This window comes from Phoenix dactylifera, chromosome 6 (genome assembly GCF_051530095.1).
Source record: "Phoenix dactylifera cultivar Ajwa chromosome 6, Ajwa_hap1_PhDact_Kaust_v1.1, whole genome shotgun sequence".
Classification (NCBI taxonomy): Eukaryota; Viridiplantae; Streptophyta; class Magnoliopsida; order Arecales; family Arecaceae; genus Phoenix; species Phoenix dactylifera.
The window spans coordinates 24,598,522-24,621,629 of NC_143195.1; the positions used below are offsets into that span (position 1 = coordinate 24,598,522).

At 36.6% G+C, this 23,108-nt stretch overlaps 1 protein-coding gene across 1 annotated transcript; it reads right to left on the bottom strand.

Moving 5' to 3' along the window:
* Positions 1 to 518: 518 nt before the first annotated feature.
* On the bottom strand, positions 519 to 4,511 carry LOC103719557 (silicon efflux transporter LSI2-like). Its single transcript, XM_008808855.5, has 4 exons — positions 4,285 to 4,511; positions 3,097 to 4,195; positions 2,222 to 2,411; positions 519 to 946 (listed from the first exon to the last, which is right to left on the bottom strand). Exons 2-4 carry the CDS (start codon positions 4,063 to 4,065, stop codon positions 681 to 683), a joined length of 1,425 nt encoding a protein of 474 aa, XP_008807077.1. The 5' UTR covers positions 4,066 to 4,195; positions 4,285 to 4,511; the 3' UTR covers positions 519 to 680.
* Between the last annotated feature and the right edge of the window lie 18,597 nt (positions 4,512 to 23,108).

Genomic DNA, 23,108 nt, shown 5'->3' on the forward strand with positions numbered 1-23,108 from the left:
TTATGTTTTTCTATTTTTTAGATTTAGATGCATGATTGCTTGGGATTTGAAGAGTGTGCTAGTTCTTTCGAAGATACTTTCAGTCATTAGAGTTTTATTTAGTCTAGTTAGAGTATTTAGTTTGATTCATGTTATTAGTTAGCACATGTTAAAATATGTTACATTGAAATTTTGTAAGATTGATTTGAATAAATTATTGATCAAATAAATTTTCAGAATTTGTTATTGCTTTGAACTGATCTGTAGCCTTGCATGCTTGTACAGTCCGTCATGTAGGTGTGCGGTGTCTGTCACACTCTGAGCTTGGGATTATACTTTGGGTTTGGGGCGTGACACAACTAATACTCAGGATCTTATTTAGATACTTCCCGAACAATGTGAGACCTTTATGGTAATAACATCTAAAAGATGGGGATTGACCCATAATATTATATATATATAAAAAAAGCTAAATGTGATCATGCTAAAAATCCATTGTTTTCCTTTTTGCGGAAAATAGCCACATACTAACTTAAACATTTCCAGAGATAGGACAGGTTGTAATCAAACTCTCTATCCCCAAGATTATTGAATTCAAATTAGCTTAGATTCAAGATCATTACTTAGTCCAGGTTACAAAAGCTTTCAAGATGACAATAAACAACCACTCCATAAAACAAGGCAATCACCATCCTGTAAACTTAACCCCTAATGAGAGGCAGGCCAATGGCTGTCACAATGAGCGTGGAAGGAACTCCAAAGACGATGTGGCCGAAGAAGGTGAGCGTGTACCCAAACAATTGTGACCGTCGTGCCTGCTCGCAGACAATCAAGTTTGCAGCTGAGCCGAGGAGGGATAGGTTGCCAGCCACCGTGCTCACCCATGCAAGTATGAGCCATGCTCTCGGTTCGTCTGCTGGAGATACTGCTGCTGCTGATTTTGCCACCTGAGCTCCTAGCAAGAGTACTGGACCAACATTTGCTTAATTAATTAGATTATGTACATGAGACATTAGAAGGAAAAAAAAAAGGTTGGTTGAATGTGTCATATGTCTTGTTCTTACAAATTGTTAATTCATTTCTTTTTTGCATTGTTAATATGTGAAGCCCAATTTTGGGTCTGCTTTCAACTCTAACTGATATTTAGCTTGGTAAATAATCACTGTTATTTATAAATTAGGAGAGAAAACTAGGCTGCAGACCCCTAAGTTATTAATAAGCATTGTTGTTTTTCAAGTATTCAACCTTAGTTATTCTCATAAATGGTACTATCACAGCTACTTTCAGAAACAAAAATTTCGATGATCTTGGTTGAAATGATTCTTTAGGAGTTAAGATGGGTTTAATCGGTAGACAAGGATATCCGGGGTGGTGCATGGGCTATTTCAATTAGTTGTATAAGAATTGGTTAAGGTAGAAATTTCTTCAGCTTGCCGGTTGAAACCCCTCGAACCCGAGACTAAATCACAAAACTTATGAATTAGATCTGGTTTAAAGAGATCCATTTGCGAAAACTGATAGAATTTTACAGAAGAATTTGGCTCTTCCTGGCAGATGTGCTACATGTACATGCCCATGCAAATTTGCAGCACCTACACAGAAAGTGTACCATTAATTTCTATTAATTAATCCAGGTCCCTATAAGTGACCTACAGGAGCATAACTCACTAGGACATTCAGGCCCTTCACTGTGAACACTTTTACGTACAGGTTAGTGTAGGATGTCCACGTTACAAATCTCAATATAGTTTCTCATGATAATATCTTGTCGGCAATGTAGTTTGTCCAGGTGGAACACTAATTTTGGATTTGATGCTATTTGCTTCCATTAAATTCATAAAAAACATTATCTATGCACAAAAGTGATCTTTTCTACTAATGAAATGTGCTTATCTTTATAGTTAAAAAAGAAAAGGCATCGCCTGGTTAGAATGGGATTTCTCCCTTAGACTAAATGAATTATTCTGCTTTCCATTTAAAAGACACTTATCACTTTATTTTTTAGTAGTTCTTGAATCCTTACTCATTCCAAAAATTATAAAACAATAGGACGCCATGATTCTAAGTCTAATTTATATTGAATTTGATGCTATATCTTAAAGATGTGAATGCAAATTGAATGATGCTACGCAACCGGCCTGCAAAGAAGTAACAAAGAAGAGCATAAAATCTAGTGTAGGCTACAATACTAATGCAGCGAGCTAAGAAATTGAATGAAGGGAAGAAGTCAGGGTTAGTTTACCAGTAGGTACGTTGGATGCAAAGTTTGAGAGTAGTAGTATAACAAGGGAGAGCACTACCACTCCACTAGCATGATTGATCCGAGCATAAGGCTCCATGAAGTTCCATAGAGCACCCGGTAGTCCTGTTTGATTGAAACCATCGACGGTGATGAACATCCCACAGAAGAATATCAACAGCGAATATGAAACCTGATCCATATATAATTCAGATGAAGTCACTTGTCAGCTTTACCATAGAGCGTTTTTACAAACAAGGAGGAAATATGAAAGAACTTGTTAATGGGAAGCTTGGTAGGAAGAAATGATTCACCAAAGTATTTGAGTTTACTGAACATTAATTACTCTTTTAAAATACTAACCATTTGTTACCCTCTTGACACTGTCACATATTTAATTACTCTTCTGAAATACTATAGAAAGCATGACAATATTCATGGCAAAAAAAAAGAGAAAAGTATGCCTATATATAGAAGGTTCATGGTACATGTACAGCACTTTATGAAGCTGTCTGAGTTCTCAATGGTCTCCCAAAGCCATCATATCCTGGATAATGAAATCGATCCAGTCATTAGATTCTTAATTTTCCTCAAGCACCGTAGAATAATAAAGGTCCAATAGTCATCAAATACAGAACTTCTTTTGTCAATGATGTTAGGACCGCAGAATGAGATGAAACATATGAACATGGGCATGATCAAATGCGCAATTGTAACTTATATTAGGAATGAATTCAAACTAATATACACTTTAAAATTAATTTAAATAAAACTTTTGTAATAAACATGGAAAAAAGATATATCAGAAAGTTTCATAACCCAACAGCTATCTTTTGAAATTAAAGAAGCCTTCTGGCATCAAGCAAGGATTTTGTCACCTTATCAAGGCAGGGTCCAGCATCCTGGAAGTCGATAACCACAAGAGCAAGGGCGGCACAAATCGCAGTCCATGACATGTTTAGCCCCAAGAGAAGAGAGATCAGCATCCCTATAGTCACAAGATAAACACAGCCCTTCAAGATCAAGGCCTTCTTACTTAAGAGTCTCTTCACGTCAGAGACTTGCAAAGAAGCTATCTTCGTTCGCGTCCTGTTCTTCCCGGCATCATCCCCACAAGCTCCCTCTTGGGTCAAATGTGACATTCTAGCAGGAGAGAACTTATGAGAGCTCACTTCATCCTCATCGACCGCTTCCTCCATCACCTCCTCCTCAACCTTATTTACCTTCAATGCGTTCCAAAACATGCATAGAAGAAGTGCAATGTTGATGACCACCCCAATGAGCATCGCAGGGAGGATACCTAGGAGGAATTTCCCGAAGGAGATCTTACTCTGAACAGCGATAACCAAGTTTTGTGGGTTTCCAATAGGAGTTGCTGAGGAGCCAATGTTGGCACACGATGCTAGTGCTAGAAGGAATGGTTTAGGTGGCAGATTGTGCTGCCTCGCGAGCTTGAGAACAAACTCAGTCAGCACAATGCAGGAGGTGTCGTTGGTGAATAGTGCACTCGACAAGGCCGAAATAAGGCAGACTCGGCAGAGCAAGTCCTTACCACCTTTGCACTTCCAGGAGAGCAACCAGCCCAAGTACTTAAACATGTGTGCTCTTTCGAGATAGATGCTGACAACCATAGTTCCGAATAGGAGGCTCAGGATCGGGATGTCGATGGAAGCGTAGGCTTGCTCCGGAGTGATGACTCGGAAGATGACCATGAGCAAGGCACCAAGTAGAGATCCAGCAGTTCTTCCAATAGGTAGGAAGGGGACTGCAGGGAAAACAGCTAGCACCCAAAAAATTCCAAAGGCAATTGAGCCAAGAACCACTTCAGCAGTTGGAGCAAGTGCCATTTCTCTATGTAAATGTAAAACCTTTTCTATGCAAGAATCTCAATGAAATGAAGCTGAGATGGAGTAGGATAATTTCAGTGCTCCAACCAATGCTCTCGATGCAGCAAGCCTAATACTTCGACCAGAAGAACTGCAGGAAATAATGAACAATTGAAAGTTCAGTACAGAGCCTAATAGAAAGACTAGTAGACTATGTTGTTGCTGACTCAAATCCCTCACCTTCTCAGTCAAGGAAGTTTGTGTTTTCTAAGATGTTAGTAACGAAATCAGTGCAAATATCACGGACCTTGTTTGGTCACTACTATGCTTCCATGAAGATTGTACTTGCAGCTCATAACATCATTGACAAAAAGAAGCTGAACAAAATTTTCACGTAGGGGCTTCAATTTCGCATGGAGAGCGAGAAGCCTGAGAGAAGAAAAGCCCGGGAAAGTTGGTATGAACCAATGGCCATAGGTCCCATTTTATAGACTGGCCCAAGTGCCCAGATATTTAATTACATTAGTGGAATGAGCTTTGTTGGTGCTCGTCTTACTTTAATGGCATGAATAGATTGATATTCTTTTGATTTAACAACAATAGTGGCATGAATAGATCTGGACCGGGATTCGATTGCATCCTTGTATGGAAGGACCAACATTCAAAATCCTTTTGATGGCCATGGCTTGTCGGAGGCACTACGAACTCCAATTCATCATAAAATATTTTTTTTTTTTTTGTCTTTTAATGTAGGTCCATGCTAGCTTGGTCGAGCCTTAGGTTCAACGGAATGTGAGGCGTCTTGTAGTCAAATATACCAATTGATCTTATTCTTTTTTGTGTCTTTGGGTGATGTTAAGATGGTGGGAGGTGTGAGAGTCTTAGAGCGCATGTAAGTCCACTGCAAATGGTGTTTCTTTTTGGCGCCTCTAAAAAGACCAAGGAACTTACATGAGGCTTTCAATATTGATCCTTGATAATAAAAGAGGAGAGAAAAATTAGGTTAGCTTCTAGTTGTGAGTTTTGTTATTATTCTATTAAAATAATTTAATTTTAATTCTTTTTTCACATTTATTCTCTCTTCAATATCATTTTTTTCTCGTAATTCTTTGTATTTTTTTTTATATTTGGTGTTTGTTCTGAATCTTAGGATGGCATTTTTGATCTACTTCGGATGGTATATCATTCTATAGGATATCAAAGCTATAAATTTGGAGATTGGTGGTTGGTATATTCATAACTCAGCATGGTTGAAGAGTTTTTAGTAATTCTCTGTGCAACGATGCGAGTGCATGAACTCTTATTTTGTTGATTCAAGAGGTTAATCATCGAGACTAATGCTACTACCATCTATCTTGGGATCAATATGCTCGACTTCACCAACATCAATATAGCTACTTTTGCTAATACCACTTATCTCCATGAGTTTGAACAATGCCTATAATCCAATATGGAAGTCTATTGTCAAGTTTTATTTGATAGGATAAGATTTGTGGAATATCTTGGAGAGTCAAAGATGATTCCAACATATACTTGTAATGATGAGGTTGTGAGAAGAAAGTGAAATTTGAAAGTTAAGATGGTATTATGGATTATCCAAGCTTTCGTGAATAGAGAGAATTATTTTCATATCCAAAATATGTTGGAGCTGAATAAAGCGTAGGATATTCTTGTAGTTGTCCACTAAAGCTCCAGCAAGATGAGACATCTCAAACAAAGTTGCCTAATAAGTGGGTTCTCATTCTAGACTTCCTTAAAAATTGAAGAGTAGACTTGGTTCAAAGATGAAGATTTGAAGTAAAGGTAGCATGATCAATTAGAGACTGGATCAAGTTGGGATGCATAGCAAGATTGATCAGCTTAAGGATCAATCAAGTCAAAAAGAAGATCTGAAGCAAAAGGAGCTTGATCATTTGGATGCTATCTCAAGTTCAGAAAAGATCATGATTGAAAAATCGATTGATTATGAAATTTCTCAAGAAGAGTTAAATGATACTATAATTCATCTAATCATAGAAATTCATATTGAGGAGTCTAATCATTCAAATGCTTCTTGTAACTAAAGCTATCCAAGATATGAATGTTTGTTTTGGAGATTTAATCATCCATGCTGATGAAGAGTCGATTAATTTTGAAGTAGTTTTAGAGATCAAATAGCAAGAAGATATCCTTGGTGTAGATGATTTATGTTGACTTGGTATTTAACAAAATTTTTGGTATATCAATCAATTTTGAAGCCACTCCAAATTTCAAGTTGTTAGAAGAATCTATGCATGAGGATTTGATTCTGTATGTTGGAGCCAACCATGTGCAGATATATAGAGCTACTCAACTGCAAGTATAGGAATGTGGTCAAAGTTTTGTTCCTAATTTTACTTATTTGTAGGTGTTGGCTGATGCTCACAATATTTGCAATTAGGAACTATATATGTTCATTGGTGTAAGCTAGATGCTCGATGGAATCTTGGCATAGTGATCGTGGAGTCAATGCTGAGGGAAAGTGTTGGAGGACATCATCCATTCTGAGATATACATCGAAGAGGACATGCCAGTGGAGGAGTTATTATTCAAGTTGTAAAGAAAATGTATTGTTTAGTTGTTGGTTCAACAAGTTAATGTATATTACTGTTACTGTGGTAATAATAGCAATGGCTATTCTAGTGTTTCATAACATCGGCTAATTCAATATTGTTGGTATGGAGTTCATAATGAGGGGGAGTGTTGGAGTCATTACCAATTCCAATTCATCATAAAATATTTCTTTTGTCCTTTAATGTAGGTCCATATTAGCTTAGTTGAGCCTTAGGTAGGATACTGGGAGGTGTGAGAGTTTAGGGAGCAAGAGAGTTCTCTACAAAAGGTGTCTTTTGGGTGTGGCGTTTATAAAGAGACATGAGAGAGGGAAGGTCTCATATGAGGCTTTGGATATTGGTCGACAGTACAAAGAGTAGACAGAAAAATTAGGTTAGAGTTTTGTTATTATTTTATTAGTAAAATTTTATTTTAATTCTCTCTTCAATATTATTTTTTCTCACAATTCTTTGCAATTTATTTTGTGCTAGAATTTGTTTTGGATTCTAGGCCGGTATATTTGATCTACTCCCAGTAGCATCCCGTTCTATATGGCTCTCTCTATAGTCCTCAAAAATAAAATGATACTGTAGTTTTCCTTTTAAGAAGAATTTTCATGCAATTCATTTTAATGTGCAGCACATGGAGTGGCATTTTTTGCTCCAAGAAACTAATTGAAGGGATCAAATAGTTCAACTACGGAACAAAATGTCATAATCACTTAACTTTTTCTTAGATGTCTTATAGGTTATAGGAAACATAAATGACATATGAATAACTCTTGGCTGATATTTTTAGAATGGGTGCAGCACAAGGATTTTCAGGAGTATCTCACAATCGCGGCACTGCTTTCGTTCAAGCATGCTTAACTATAAAACATTAACAGGATTCAGTGCTCTACTACCGGTCCACTCATGCCTCTAATCCCACTGATACTGAATCATTTCATCACCATGTGATTGCCACATCCTCTGACTACACTAACATTGAACTAATTTATCACCAACAATGTAGTTCCTTTGAAGCAAAAAATAATCAATATGTAATTATAAGTTCATCTCTGCTTTATATAGTATATTATTAATAGCATGGCATATAAAATATATTATTAATAATATTAATATCAATACTATGATATTATTTATTGACAATAATATTATTTAATATATAGTGGTATTATAATGCTAAAATAATATTTTATAAGATCATGATAGTGATTATCTAAATAAGGTAAATATGATATAAATAACAGTATGTAGTTTGTAATTATATGAACTCCATGGTTAGTAATATACTATATTATTTAATAATTTTAATATAATTCTATAATTGCATCAAAAATTGTGAAATTTAATTTTAATAAAATATCTTATCATAATACTAGTAAATAGTAATATTAATATTATTATAATGATATTTAAAAAAATAAAAATGAAAATTATATAATACATACGATATTAACAAAATAATATATAGTATACGATGCATACTTAACTAAAATAGTGTATGACATAATAATATTAATATAAATCCTATAATAATATTCTAATATTCTATTATAGTAATGTATAATTAATTAATTTTTTAAAAATTTTCATATTTATAACAAGATAATGCAACATTATGAATGATTATATACTAATATTGATACTTAGACTAAGATTATCATGATAGAAAAATAATACAAATATATGTAATATAATAAATAATCTGACTATATATATTTTATAATAACTATAGAATATAGATAATATTAAATAATTATATTTGCATTATAATTCTAAAAATATAGTTGATGAATATTATGTAACATATAGTATATAATACAAAATACATAATATATAATTAAATAATAACATCATCAGTAATGTGAAATATAATAGTTATTAATAGACAATATCAAATATTATTTTAACAATAAAATAATAACATAATATCGTTATATTATATATTACAAATAAAATGTATAATATTAAAAATAATATTAATAACTTATAATGCATGTAATAATATTATTCTAATAGATAATAAATTACTGCAATATATTTTCAATAAATAACTAGTATTAATGATATAACAGATAAAATATCTATTTTTATTGTTACTCGGGCACGTACCAAGGATTAGGAAAATAAATGCCCAAGCATCCTCTTGAATATGGTTTAATCCCTTTTTGATACTTATACCGACCTCCAAATTTTTGTCAACCAAATATGACGTTAGCATTAAAAGTACTCTCTTTTTCCTATGTTCATTACCTGATTAGGCTAATTAATTGTGCCCTTAGCTTCTATTGTGTTGTGTTTGATTTTTTATCACATTAGAGCATATGTGGCATTATTATTGTGCTGTACTAACTGCAGATTATAATAACACCATGTCTGCCATATTAGTTCTATTAAATCAACTATGTTGAGATTGTCTATGCTTCTTAGTCAAAATGAGTTATTCATCCTTTCTTTTACCAAAAATTAAAAAAATAAACAATAAAAATAAAAATAAAAATGAACAATAAAAAATAAAAAAATTGGTTATGCTTTCATTATAAAGCAAAGGTAATATATGTCTAAGGCTAATTAGTTTAGTCTAACTATTTCAAATTTTCAACCTACAAGCTTCCTTTTGTTGTTAAGTTTCTTTAGAGAGTTAATTTGATTGGAAAAGGGAGATGTTACTTTTTCATAAAGTATATTATTGGGTATTGTCATATTACTAATTAGTTTAGTTTTACTACTTTTATACTTTAGTATTTTAGGAGCTTGTACATGTGTAGCTCGCACATATTTACATTAACCCACTTGCTCTCCATTTTGCACCATCGAAGAGACCAAATTTAAATTTTGAATGTGTGTGTCAGCTTTCTCTAATACAAAAGAAAAAGAAGAAGAAGAAGAATATGGGTGTCAGTCAACTTGCTATGGGTTGTTAGTTATAGGCTCGAGTCCTACTTGCATAATTCTTGTTATTATTTAAATAAATTTGATAGGGGCCTAAAATCCTCCCCTATTCTCTCAAAAGAAATTCCAATTTGAACCTACCTATTTAATATCACTTTATTAGATGTTCTCTTTCCTAGACCAACATTTTCCACCTGTTATATCATTTGTAATAACCCCATTAATATAAGATTTCATACCGTAAAATTTTTAGTTGTATCAGACCCACCACTAAGCAAAAAGACTCGTCCAACCACGAACCAACATATATGTATTGTTCCCTTTCCCTTCTGTTCCATCTCTGTGTGTGTTGGTTTGTGGTTGAATTGATCTACCGCTGAGCTGGTGGATCTAGTTCGACCAATAATTTCTCCTTCATGCCACTTTGCATAAAAATCAATACCTTCTTCTCTTTCTTAAATGCATCCTTTTTTGGACACATTAAAGAACCCCATCACACCTCCAAAAATGAAAAATGAAGTTTACGTATGCAAATAAGCAGTACCTGTATGCTAAGCTAGAAGAAATAATTCTTTATTTCATATGAAACTTATCTTTCAAGCTTGTCTCATTAAGTTTATATATGTGAAATAATATTTTAATAAACAATAAGAAGCTTTTCTATGTGCCCCCAAATTATTTTATCATTCTTTTGTTGAAGATCTTGGACGAGTAGCTCTTTCTATTTACTAACGAGAAAAGAATCTTCGGAACAAGAGAATTCACTCTTTTTACTAAACTTTAATGATCAAGTACACGTTGATATATCCTTTCATAAAATATATGCACTAAAGCTTGTAAAGGTGGACCTTTCTAAAATACACCTAGAAGAATGAAATCTTTACTTTTAAAAAAACTTTAATAGGTTCATCCTTTTCCATCCAGCCAGAAAGATATTATTTGAGTTTCTACGTTCTGTATATGTATCCAAAATTTTTTTAATATATAATCGATATGAAATTAATTACCTATCTAGACGAGTTCTCGCATACTTCTCCTATTTAAGTCCAAATATTTTTGCTAGACTAAAGGTTCAAATTTAGTCAAAACCAATCACAAACTTCATGATTGACTCATGATCAACCAGCCCCAAAGGGTTGAGTTCATATAAGGCATGGGTCAATTCTACTCTAATATCAATTATAACAATCTAGAACCTTATTCAGAAATACTAGCCGACATATATTATTTGATTTTTCTAGCTTTGTGCAACTAATCAAGATCTTTCTTGCACATAACCAATGTGGGACTAAATGCAAGCTGATATGGGTCTTCACAAAGATCAAGGCAGAATAAGGGCTAGTTGTTGCAAGGAAAATAAAGTCAGCTATATCGTGTCTCTTGCTATCAAGTCTTCACCTCCTTATCTTGAAAGAGTTGGATATTTGCTAAGTTTGTCGCCTTATCAACCGATGCTGATGAATACCAGAATTCTCCAACCAACATATATCAAAAGTAGTAGCAGTCATATCGATTATTGCATTTACTGTCAACAGAATATGATTAGGCCTTATCAACAAGTTTTCGTGACACCCCACTTTGTAGTTGGCATCATACGTGGCACTTTAGTATTTCAATTATCCAATGGAGGTGCTTTAGATGCATAATCCTTACAAGTTTAGTTTGGACAGTTCTATCTTCTTCTTCTTTTTTTCCAGCAAATTTTGACCTTCACTGCACTTTTAGCATGCATAGGTACATGGCTTGTGTAAGACATGTCCGCAAGCTCTAATTAGATATTTTCTTCCACATTCTAATCAATATTTGGTCTATAGCCAGTGATGTTTTTACAACCAAAACAAATGTTTAGGTCTACTGAACTCTCTTTGAAGTAGTTGGAAAGAATATATACATATACATATACGTATGTATATACACCCATACATATATATCCCAAGAAATATGGTGGGATAAAATTTTCGAGTATTCAGCCTCAAACTATGAATTCATGTAAGCTCGGGTTCGCATCTCTCTCCACTTGGAAAAGGTCCAAACATTTGAATCAAGGTGGTCGCATTCTACCATATTTGTCAAAAATAAAGATTTAAGTTTAGGGGAGTTTAGGGGCTTTTATGTGTGATTGAATGCAAGACGCACCCAGGCACCTTTTGATTGTCATTTATATGGTTCGAAAAGTGAATCATCACTTGCATCAAGTCAGCAGGCATACTGCTCTAGCTTTTCGACTTATCTTCGAAGGTCATCTAAAGTTTCTACTTATTTACGTGTCGTGTTGGTTGACCTAACAAAGAACGTGCTCGCCACGAGAAAAGATTAAAGGCTTTGATGGCTCCACTGGAAAATATATATAGACTAATGCTACATGGACTCTGGACTTTCCAATACAAATTGATGTCTCAGACTCTGACTTGTAGAAAGGAGCCACACCCTAGAGTATAGACAATGACTTCATTATTGGGAGTAAGAGTATCCTGGTGACATCACTAGCCAAAGAAGACATAACCACGTCTTGTAATAAATATATGAGCCCTATTACCACCACGAGCTTGTGGGTGTGTTCCACACTCAGAGGCACCAAAACCATAGTGGAAGCAGAGCCCAATATATTGGCAGGGATAAGGAAACAAGGCGTGGCTTGTGGATGTTGCACTAAGTGTAGCCATTTCTTTAGGTGAGTTAACACTATACGTAGGAGGCATTTATCTTTTAGGTAGGTTTTGGCTTGGTGTGAATGAGTGTCGGATAAAATTCCACTGTTGCTTGGTGGTTGCTGGCTCGCAAGCTGAGTCATGAAAGGAATTCGATAACAAGCTGAGGTACGACAGCAGTAGAGAAGGCATTGCTCGTGGTTGCACAGAGAAGGGCGGCGGCGGCAATACAATACGAGGGAGTTAAGTGCCATGTCTAGTGTCCACAGCCGTATGCTCGGCCAAAATAATGCACTATGTGGTGTGGTTGGAAGAGATGTGGAGAGAGAGAGAGAGAGAGAGAGAGAGAGAGAGAGAGCCCGGCTCGTATCATGTTGCTCCAGCAATATTGTTGGACCTAATCTACAAGACAATCATTTTGTTTTCAGTTGGTCAATACTTAGGTGTTGATACATGTGTCACCACCTCTGACCCGGCAGCTTGCAACATCTGTTGCTTTTTCTCTGTCAAATGTTTTTAACTGCACATCCCAAGCAGGATCTCAAGAGTTTACTTCTTCTTCTTCTTCTTTTTTTTCTTTTTTTTTTTTTTGGCGAATTCTTCGTATAGTGCGTGTATAAATATACTCAATAAAATTAAAAAACACTAGCTCGCGGAGTGCCTGTGGCAGCTCCCCCCTCCCTTGACCAAAGGGTGTACCCTGAGTGGTGGGCCGTGTAGGCAGCCACCCAATCGGCCGCCCTGTTGGCTTCTCTAAATACATACTTTGCCTGGAAGGCCACCCCATTCCTCATCATCATCCTTATGTTCCGAATCAGGAGGTGGTCCATGCTCTCGTCCCTCTGAATTCAAGAGTTTACTTTAAAAATAAAAAATAATGTAATTTTGAATATGTTTGTTTGAGAAATATATGGGCATGCTATCATCTTCTAGGTTTGAATTCGGAATATTTTCCTTGCAGGCACATGCATAATTAGAGAGGTACTAACCAGTGAACCAAGTTATGTTATATAAGTTTGTATTATTGTAATACAAATTCCCTGAGCCTACATCTGTTGTTTTTCTGCCTTATGCTCTATATCTGCTCTTTCCTAATAATAAAAAAAAATCTCTTTTTAATTTAGCTTTTGCTTGATAGAGATAAATGAAGAATATGCACCGAATATTCTTACATATGATCAAGCCACCCATGTTCAACCCATAAATCGCTGGTGCTCAACTCTAGTTTATGTTAGCACTTTAATAACATTATATTAGTCATACTTTTCATTAATGGCATTGTTTTGTTAGGATGCAAATCACTTAAATTGGCTGGACCTATCACAACCCAGGGACCTTACCCAAAAAAGCTGGCAAAAAAATGTTGTTTGGGTTCTTTGGTCCTATATAAGAACTCAAGATTTATCTAGTGCGTAACAAATGTGGAATTAAACATATGCCCGTACAGATCCTCACATATTCTCTCGTTTAAGTTCGGACATCCTCGCCAAACAAAGGATCCAAATCCATTCAAATTTAATCACAAATATCAAGATTGATCCATAGACAGCTAGCCTTCATGAACTCGTGCTATAATGACCCTAGTCCACCTAGGTTATGGGTCGGATTTGCTTTGATACTATTTGTAACAACCCAGGATTTTACCTAAAAAAAAACTAGCCAAAAGATATTATTTGGATTTCTTGACCCTATACAAATGCTTAAGATATACCTAGTGCATAATCAATATGAGACTAAACATATGCCCGCATGGATCCTCATATAACCAATAATAAATATTATTTTGATAGGCATTTTGTATGAGATATTGACATACACAAGATGCTATGACAGGAAAGATTGATCGGTAACGTTATGAATTATTGGTCGCAAAAATAGTTCCCTTTGATATATTGGGGTGCAAGAAACATTTTACTAGTCTGAAACTAGTATTTTGTGGAAAGCTTTTCATATATATGTAACATTTCACAAGAATTGACTTGTGCTACATTGATTAATTTCCTATCGAAATTTATTAGCTTTGTCCAAGTGCATAATAGGCAGGTTCAAAATCATGCATCCAACTAATACGAGCCACTGTTCTCCACTTTCCACTAGATAAAAGCCACCTTCTAGAAACTAGCTACAATATAAAGAGGGGAGTAGTTCTGACGTAATTAGTGATAAGAGTTCCATTGGTTATAAATGGGGGCAACGTGGCAAAAAATATCTGAGCATTCAATGCACCGAGCATCAGCTCCCACTTTAGGTGGAACCCATATGAGACGTAAGTTGGAGTGACATAAAGATCGACTTTTGTGTAACATAAGGGTCATGTAGATGCTATTTGCCTTCAGAATGGTGTGCCTAATGCAGTTGTCAATACTAAAGTTGGAATCCAACCCATAATTTAAAATTTTAAAGAAGGGGGGCTAGCTAGACCCTCGTAAAGTTATTAAGGATCTAAATTAAAGATAGGGTGCTGTATGTTCTCAGAAAAGATCGTGTGCAATATGTTCTCAGAAAAGATAAGGTGCAGTGACTAAAGAAGCCAGACCTTGGAGATGATGTTAAGAATTGAATTAAAAAAATATATATGTTACTCTTTGTAATGAAGATAAATAATTGCCAGGTTGGCTAAATACAATAAATTAAAAAAAATTATAGCAAATTAAATAGTGGCAAGACCATCACATTCATTTCATTAAGGTAATGTAAATAAAATTTAAATGCAAATGTAAAAGGGTTATCTAAAATACTTAGAGAATTATAGCTATGTAAACTCAATCTTTAGTTTGGTGAGGTCCAAATCAAAAGGCAATACCATTTGGTATGGTTGGGATTGTTTCAAATGAACTTCCATATATGTTATATATATGTTACTATATTGAGAAAGAATCTCACACAAAAAAACTAGGCCAAAAATACTATTGAGGTTTAAGAATTATTCGGTGCATAACCAATGTGGAATTAGATACATACTTACACGGATCCTCATATACTACCTCATTTAAGTTCTAGCATCTTTGCCAAGCCAATAATCTAATCCAATCACAAATATCATGAGTTGCCGTGGTCAACTCCAATATAGACTCATGCTGCAATGCACCCTAAGCCACATGGGTCATGGATCCATGTAAGTGTGTATTTACTTAGTCCTATATCAGTTATGCACTCGGTAGATATTGGGTACATATATGATAGATCTTGTATATATATACAGGATCAAGGAATCCAAATAATACATTCTAGTTAGCCTTTTGATGTAAGATCTTGAGTCCTTATAAATAGTATTAAAGTGGACCTAGTCAATAGTCCATGTGGATTAGGGGGCATTATAGCATGGGCTTATATGTGCTAACCACGAACTGATTGTGATACTTATGATTGAATTTGATTAGATTTGGATCCTTAGCTTAAGATTTAAATTAATAAGGTGTGAGGATCCGTTGGAATATGTGTTTGGTTTTATATCGATTATACATTGGGTAGATTATATATATATATATATATATATATATATATATATATATATATATATATATATATATATATATATATACAAGATCAAAAAATTTAAATAATACTTTTTCAACTAGCTTTTCTAGATAAAGCTCTGACTCATTATATATACATTGTCCACATATCAACACAATATTTTTATTATGGATATATAAAAATAAGGCCACTAAAACACCACGACCTCCACAAGACAAGCAATAAAGTCTGTTTTGCATATCTAATAAAGAACCGGTCCTTTTTTTTACAAGTTTATTTTTTATAATCCAGTCTAACCATACTATATATAACTCCAAAAGTCTATCTTGCCACATTAGATCGATCTTTGCAGGATTTGTATAATTTTTTAATTATTTTTATACTATGCATTTGTTTCATTTGAGAAACAATTTAAGGATTATGGTCTAATTTAGCTAGGGTGTGTGGCATGCCAGAGGGGTTCTACCTAATCAGTATATTAAGTCAATGATCAAGTAATATGGGATATATATCTCAAGGGAAAGGGACATCCAATTTCCAGTGAAAATGCAATTCTGAAGTTGACTTTAATAATGGAAGACAAAAAGTAAAAAGAGAAGAACATGAAGTGAGGGAAAAAATGAATAAAAGATTGCATCAATATAAGGGGTATATGCAGGCTTAAGATTGGATTTAAGTTTGTTACAGAACAAGCAGCATGGATATCCACTTTGTAACAATCTGAAACAAGGGAGGGCTGGCTTTCCTCCCTTGTTTTCTTTTTTTTCCTCCCCTACCTCTTGGCAACCAACGAGGAGAATCTCAAGCTACTAGCTGGAAGGGACTCCCTCTCCTTCCTTACTTTGCTCGGCCTAATTGGGAAGGAGATTTCCTCCTTGTTCGTTGGAGCCAGCCTAGAAAAGGTCCATCATGCCCTCTTTTTCTTCTCCTAATGCATGGGGGTGAAATTGATGTCCATAATAACATTCAAATCAAACCGTCATCCATTGCAATCTATCGAGCTTTTCTTTTTTTTTTTTTTTTGGTAAAAAAATAGGAGGGGGAGGGGGGAGGGACGAATCCACTCATGTAGCAGCCTCCGCTGGACTCCTCTTCCACAAAAAAATATTTGATGCGGGTCGCAAGTTTCCGCGTGCCCTCTCCGACCCGTGGGCCTACTAGAATCACCATCCACGTATGAATACATCACCTCAGCACCACCGAGGCTATCAGCAGACCAATAAGCCCTTCCAGTCCACGTGTCCGAGCAGAGAGCATCCGGTCTCCTCAATTTAATCGACGTCCGTGCGTTTCAAACTCGAAACCACGGAATTGGAAGTAAGGTCCAATTGCACTGAGCTACCACCTCGATTGCTCGTGCTTTACTTTGATGTTTATCTCATGCAGTGCCCGTTCCCCTACTTTTGTTTTCTTTCTCCTTTTCTTTTCTTTGATTTCAATGCAGGGATACAATCCTCTCACATCATATTAGCTAACACTTGTCCGGCATTTTTAAAAAATGAGGGGGATATGACGGGTGGCATTTTTTCATTTTTTCCGACACTTTACAAATTTTGGGGAATCCATGATTTTTTGTAATGTGAAGATGATGTGACAAAGCAATTGTTTAATTAGTGAACTATGGTTATGCTATAAATAGACTTGCGAATAAGAATGTATACTCAAATTAGTGTGCTTTTGGTGGGAGGTCATCTTCTTGGTACTTGATGATAGTTTTTTAAAGTATATCATATCCGACAACCTCAATGTCAAGTTGAGTGTAAAGATTTCAGTGTCAATAATTTTAAAATACTCATTATTAGATAATTTTGGTGTTGATAATATTTTCATGGAAGATTATGAAACCGTGTTGCAGCATAGACAATATCTAAAAACATTGAGAAAGCAACATTTGTTATTTCCTAAAAATCTTGGGAGACAATCAACTATAATCAAATTCAATGACAATTCTTTGAGACTTTGCCACCTCTGCAATAGTAAGATATATCCTTTCTGAGAGCATCTATATTTGACTGTGGTCCACGAGAATAGCATCAAGACAAGACTAAGAAAATTGTAATTTGCAGCAATAGCATACGTAGCTCTAATATGAGTGATGGGGGGCAAAATGGACCGCAACTCTGCTCAGAACCGGCCCAATCTCAGACTCCACCAAAGGCTCAGTTGACCTCGGCTGGATCTCTCCGCTACTACGACCTGTCATAACCTCTTCCAACGTCTGTAATAACATCCTGAGCTCGGAACGCCCTGCTGAGTCAGTTGTGAGCTAAAGAGCTCCTTCGACTGCAGGACTACTCGCCGACGCGTCTCGATCCGAACTCGAGGAGCCCCTATATTCGCCGACACGCCTCAACCGAGCTCGGAGCGCCTTTTATATTCGCTGACATGCCCTGACCCAAGCTCGAGGCGCCCTTAATATTCGACGATACGCCCGGCCAAGTTCGGGGCGCCTCATCTAACAACGTGCCCCGATCCTTGAACTCGGAGTGCCCTACCGAGCAAACCTCGGAATCAAGGAAGCGAGGCTAACCTCAGCACTCGCCAAGACGACCTCTTCGAATACATGATGCGGCCCTTCATCGAGCTCGGCCTCGCCCATGCCCGCCTACGTGGCCGTACATTACAACATTTCCGCGCTATACTTCGCTTGCTGGCCAACGACAGTTAAGGACAATGCCATGCTACTCCAGCCATACCTTGCTACAACTGTCAATGCCTTACCATTCACAAGAACGGACTGCACCATGCGCCTCAAATAAGCTCTAACTACGCGTCATCTAGCTTAGAACCATCTCCTCTCATAATGAAAACGGGGCATATCTCTGCCACTTGGGCACCTTTACAGGGACTATAAATAGCTCCATCAGGTAACGCCTAAGGAACTTTTGGATCAACTAAGATCCATCCTAACTTGAGCGTCGGAGGGTCCTCATCGGAACCACCGATGATGCTTTATGCATGTACACCATCGCGCGAGAGGTGGCTCACCTACTTTCTCAACATTCCGGTAGCTTCTTTGACTCCTCCGGCGTGGTCACCCTCGGGCCAAATTTGAACCACAACAATAAGGCTTCCAAATAGGATGTTGTATGACTACCAATGAGAAATTGAATTTTGTACACTAATTTTCTAAGAATTCTAGTAGATGTAGACCTTTTATAAACACTCAATTTAAGTAATATCTATAGAAACCGAGCTATAAGTGCAATGGTTGCACCTTTCTTCAAGTGATTTATATTTGAATTATGGAAGGTGCTTGTCCAAGTATTTGACAAATAATTTTTGTTTTATTTTTTTTAAATAATTTATACCACTCTATTACGGTTCTAAAAATAACAATAATAGTAGTAGGGGCAGTGTTGTATTTTTATACTTATTTTTCTAAAAAATTCTAAAGTTATTAATTATTATTTTTCACAATTTTTTGAAAGAAAACAATAAATAGTACAGTCTGGGTTTGGAAGTTACATAAGTGCTGGAAAATGGACGTCCTAAAATCCAACGACAGTTGAATTGACCCCTCCTTGAATATCCAAAAAGCTTGTTTCTTAGCTTCCCTGTAAGGACATGCATGGGAAATATGCACCGCGCTACACTTTGCGTCTGGTCTACCAGGCAAGGCTTGTAAAAAGAACAGAAAAGAACAGAACCTACGTACTTTTCGTCCGTAGAACATGGTTGAGAGGGAGTGGCTTTGATTCCGAAGTACAGGTACGGTTGTGAGTCTGAAAGTGATCCATGGAGACGTTTGTTTTATTTTAATGAACAACCAGTCAGCCAGATGGAGTGCAAGGTTCCGAAGACTACCTTCTTGCCGATACAGTGTGAAGGCCAGCCATAGACTTGACTGGCCCGATCTAGACTCGGCCCATACATGTCCCACGCATAAACAGGCGGCAAAAGACTCCTCGCCAAAGACTCCGGGTAGAAATTGGAGTCCTAGAACTGCTGAATTCAGGTCGATCCCAAGGGCTCCTATAGAACACCTCCCCATCCCTCAATGACCCTCCACGATGAGAAATCCCTCTTCTTTCTTCTTTTTCTTCCCTCTTGAGCTCACTAATTTCTATCATTCTACTCGCTTGAAATCGGGCTGGAGAGCTCTACCCGGTCTTCCTTCTGTTTGCTTCTTTTCTTTCTATGGCCTTAAAACACCGTTGCCAGTGGAGAAATTCTATCATGCTCCAAAACCAGCATCCAGATCCGGCACACGACACGGCCGCACACTTTGTAGGGTAGAGCCCTGGAGAAGATGTAAGGCCTAAAAATATATTACAACCTTAATATCATTGAATAATAATGATCTCAATTCATGCCAAATAACAAAATTGGTCCAATTACAAAATTTGATCATTCAACTAGTATTAGTGATTCTCTATCTAATCACCCCCTCCACATGTGGTCTTAACCATAGTCATATACTATGCAACCTGAAACTCTAAAAAAGAAAAAGAGGAAGGGGTTGTGAACTTTATAGCATAGTAAGAATCCTCACACATCCACAACAATATAATAATAATAATATAAGTTTGAAAACCACAAGAAATCGTTGCACATATCATAAAATCACAACCCAACTATCAATAATGCCCGAATAATCAGTACAAATATGTATATCAAATATCAATAAAAATTCAGCCACTCAAGAGTGATATATCATGTGATATCTCATAAATTTTCAATAGTAGTTTCAATGATTTTCATTCAATTTCTTTTTAATTTGATCCAGATCAATTATCTTTTCGATTTAGGCCAAATCTCGGTCATGTTTCCATCTCATGACGGAGCAATCAATAGTATCACATTTTCAGCCAGTGACAAGGTAATCAATAGTATCACATTTCTAACCTGTGAATGAGCAATCGATAGTATCACATTTCTAGCCTGTGATGGAGCAATCGATAGTATCGCATTTTCAGCCTATGACGGCGCAATCGATAGTATCACATTTCCAGCCTGTGATAAGGCAATCAATAATATCACATTTTCAGCCTGTGACGGAGCAATCAGTAGTAACAAGATAAGCACAAAGTCCTTGTTCATTTAATCAAGTTCATCTCCACACATCAATTCTTATTTTATTTTTGGTTTCAGACTAACCACGGTCATATTTTTCGCTCGTGATGGGGTAATCAATATAACATGGTTAGTCTAGAGCACCACATCCATTAATTCGATTATGTAAGCATAAGTTATTCTCATATATGCACCCATCAGACTATCAATCACAAGCATACATGATTAAAATATGATGTAATACCAAAACTATCATGCATCTTACTTATTTGGATCATCAGCATATCATACATATATAATCAAAATATCTATATCATGCAAGTCGATATACAAGGATTCTTACCTCTTTGCCGATAACCCAGATAGGCTACCGTAATCTACGAACCAGGGTGTGCAGAACATCGCTCAATGTCCGCTTGCCTAAAAGATTGTTCTCCTACATAACCAAGTCAACATACAAAATTACTCGAGATATCTGACAACCTAGAATCCTCTACTGATCCAGTAAAGGTCCACCATCACGTAGCAATCTAGGACTATCCTCTGAGTCTCTTTAACCAAAATTTTTTCAGATTAAGCTAGAGAGAGAAAGTTCCAAGAGAAAGAAACGGAAGGAGAGAGAAACTAGAGTATAGGATCTCATTGGGCTTCTTTCTATCTGGATAACTGTAGCCCCATACAAAATCAAGGCTGATTGTGAACATAGATTCATATAGAAAGATATACAAAGCCAACTAGATAACAATGTTGATGCCGGACTAACTTTTAAATGGAGGCAGGGGAAGAGGGGAAGAGAAGGAGGAAGAAGAAGAGAAGAAGAAGAAGGGAGGAGAAGAGAAGAAGAGGAGACGTGGGGAAAAGAGTTCTTTAATTCTGCATTAAAACCCTAATCTGCTTACAAGTTCCCTTTAAATAGGGCCCCATAAGAACAATTAAAATAAACCCCTTACATAAAATAATTCCCCACAAATAAGCCCTAAAATGAAAATAAGCCCAGAATAAAATAAACCACAAATAAATCCCTAAACACAAATAAACCCAGAAATAACAATAAGCAAATATGTAAATAAAATGGGGACCTAGCTGATGTCCCCATCAACTCCTCCCGGGTGAGAAAAACTCGACCCCGTCGAGTGTAAATCGGGGCGGCTGTCGTACTGCTCCAGAAGATCCGGGTCAAGGCGCTGCAACTCAGCTCGCGAAATCCACGACACATCTGATTCGGGTCGACCTTTCCACCGAACAAGGTAACGTTGGTAGCTTCCTCTCCTGGTAGATATAACCTGCTCATCTAATATATGTTCTATATGTTCTCTGCGTGCATGAAACTGTGGAAGTGGAGGCTCACTAGCAGGTGCTAGAGCAGGGTGATCAACAACAGTGGATGTATCCACAAAAGGGTCAGAAGGAATGAATGTTGATTTCTTGTATGGGACTAAATCTTCAATATTAAATGTCGCACTAATCCCATAGTCTTCAGGAAGATCTACAACATACGCATTCGAACTGATTTTCTTTAGAACTTTGAATGGTCCCGCACTACGAGATTGCAACTTTTTGAACGTCCCCGAAGGAAGTCGTTCAGGTCTAATTCTTACCATGACTGAATCACCTACATTTAATTCTTTATAACGGCGGTGCAAATCAGCAAAGGATTTATATTTTAAGTTATTAGAGTGAATAAGTTTGCTGATCTCCTGATGCAATGAATGCAGGTGTGAAGCAAATGATTGTGCAGACTCAGAGACTCTATGTTGATGAGACATGGGGATCAAGTCTATGGGTTGCCTAGGTTTATAACCATTCACCACTTCAAAAGGACTCATGCCTATGGTCCTATTGACCGAACTATTATATGCAAACTCAGCAGTTGGTAACACGAGATCCCAAGTCCTAGTATGCTCACCTACCAGACATCTGAGAAGACTCCCTAGACTTCGGTTGACAACTTCGGTCTGGCCATCAGTTTGGGGATGATAGGCAGAGAAAATTTTAATTTGGTACCCATCATGTGCCAAAGAGTTTTCCAAAAATAGCTCATAAATTTAACATCCCTATCGGACACAATAGATTTAGGGAGACCATGGAGTCTAACGACTTCGTCAAAATAGAGTTTCGCAATCCTAGAAGCATCAGAAGTCTTAGAACATGGTAGAAAATGAGCCATTTTAGAGAACCGGTCCACTACTACAAAAATGGAATCATGTTTGGTCGAGGTACGTGGAAGCCCTAACACAAAATCCATGCTAACATCTTGCCACGGACAATCAGGAACTGGTAGTGGAGTGTAAAGCCCAGTGTTCTGTTTACGTTGTTTGGCTAATTGACATGTGCGGCACTGAGCGACGATCTTGGCCACGTCTCTCTTGAGACTCGGCCAGAAGAAACGTCTTTCCACCATCTCAATGGTTTTGTCTCTCCCGAAATGCCCGGACAGTCCTCCAGCGTGTACTTC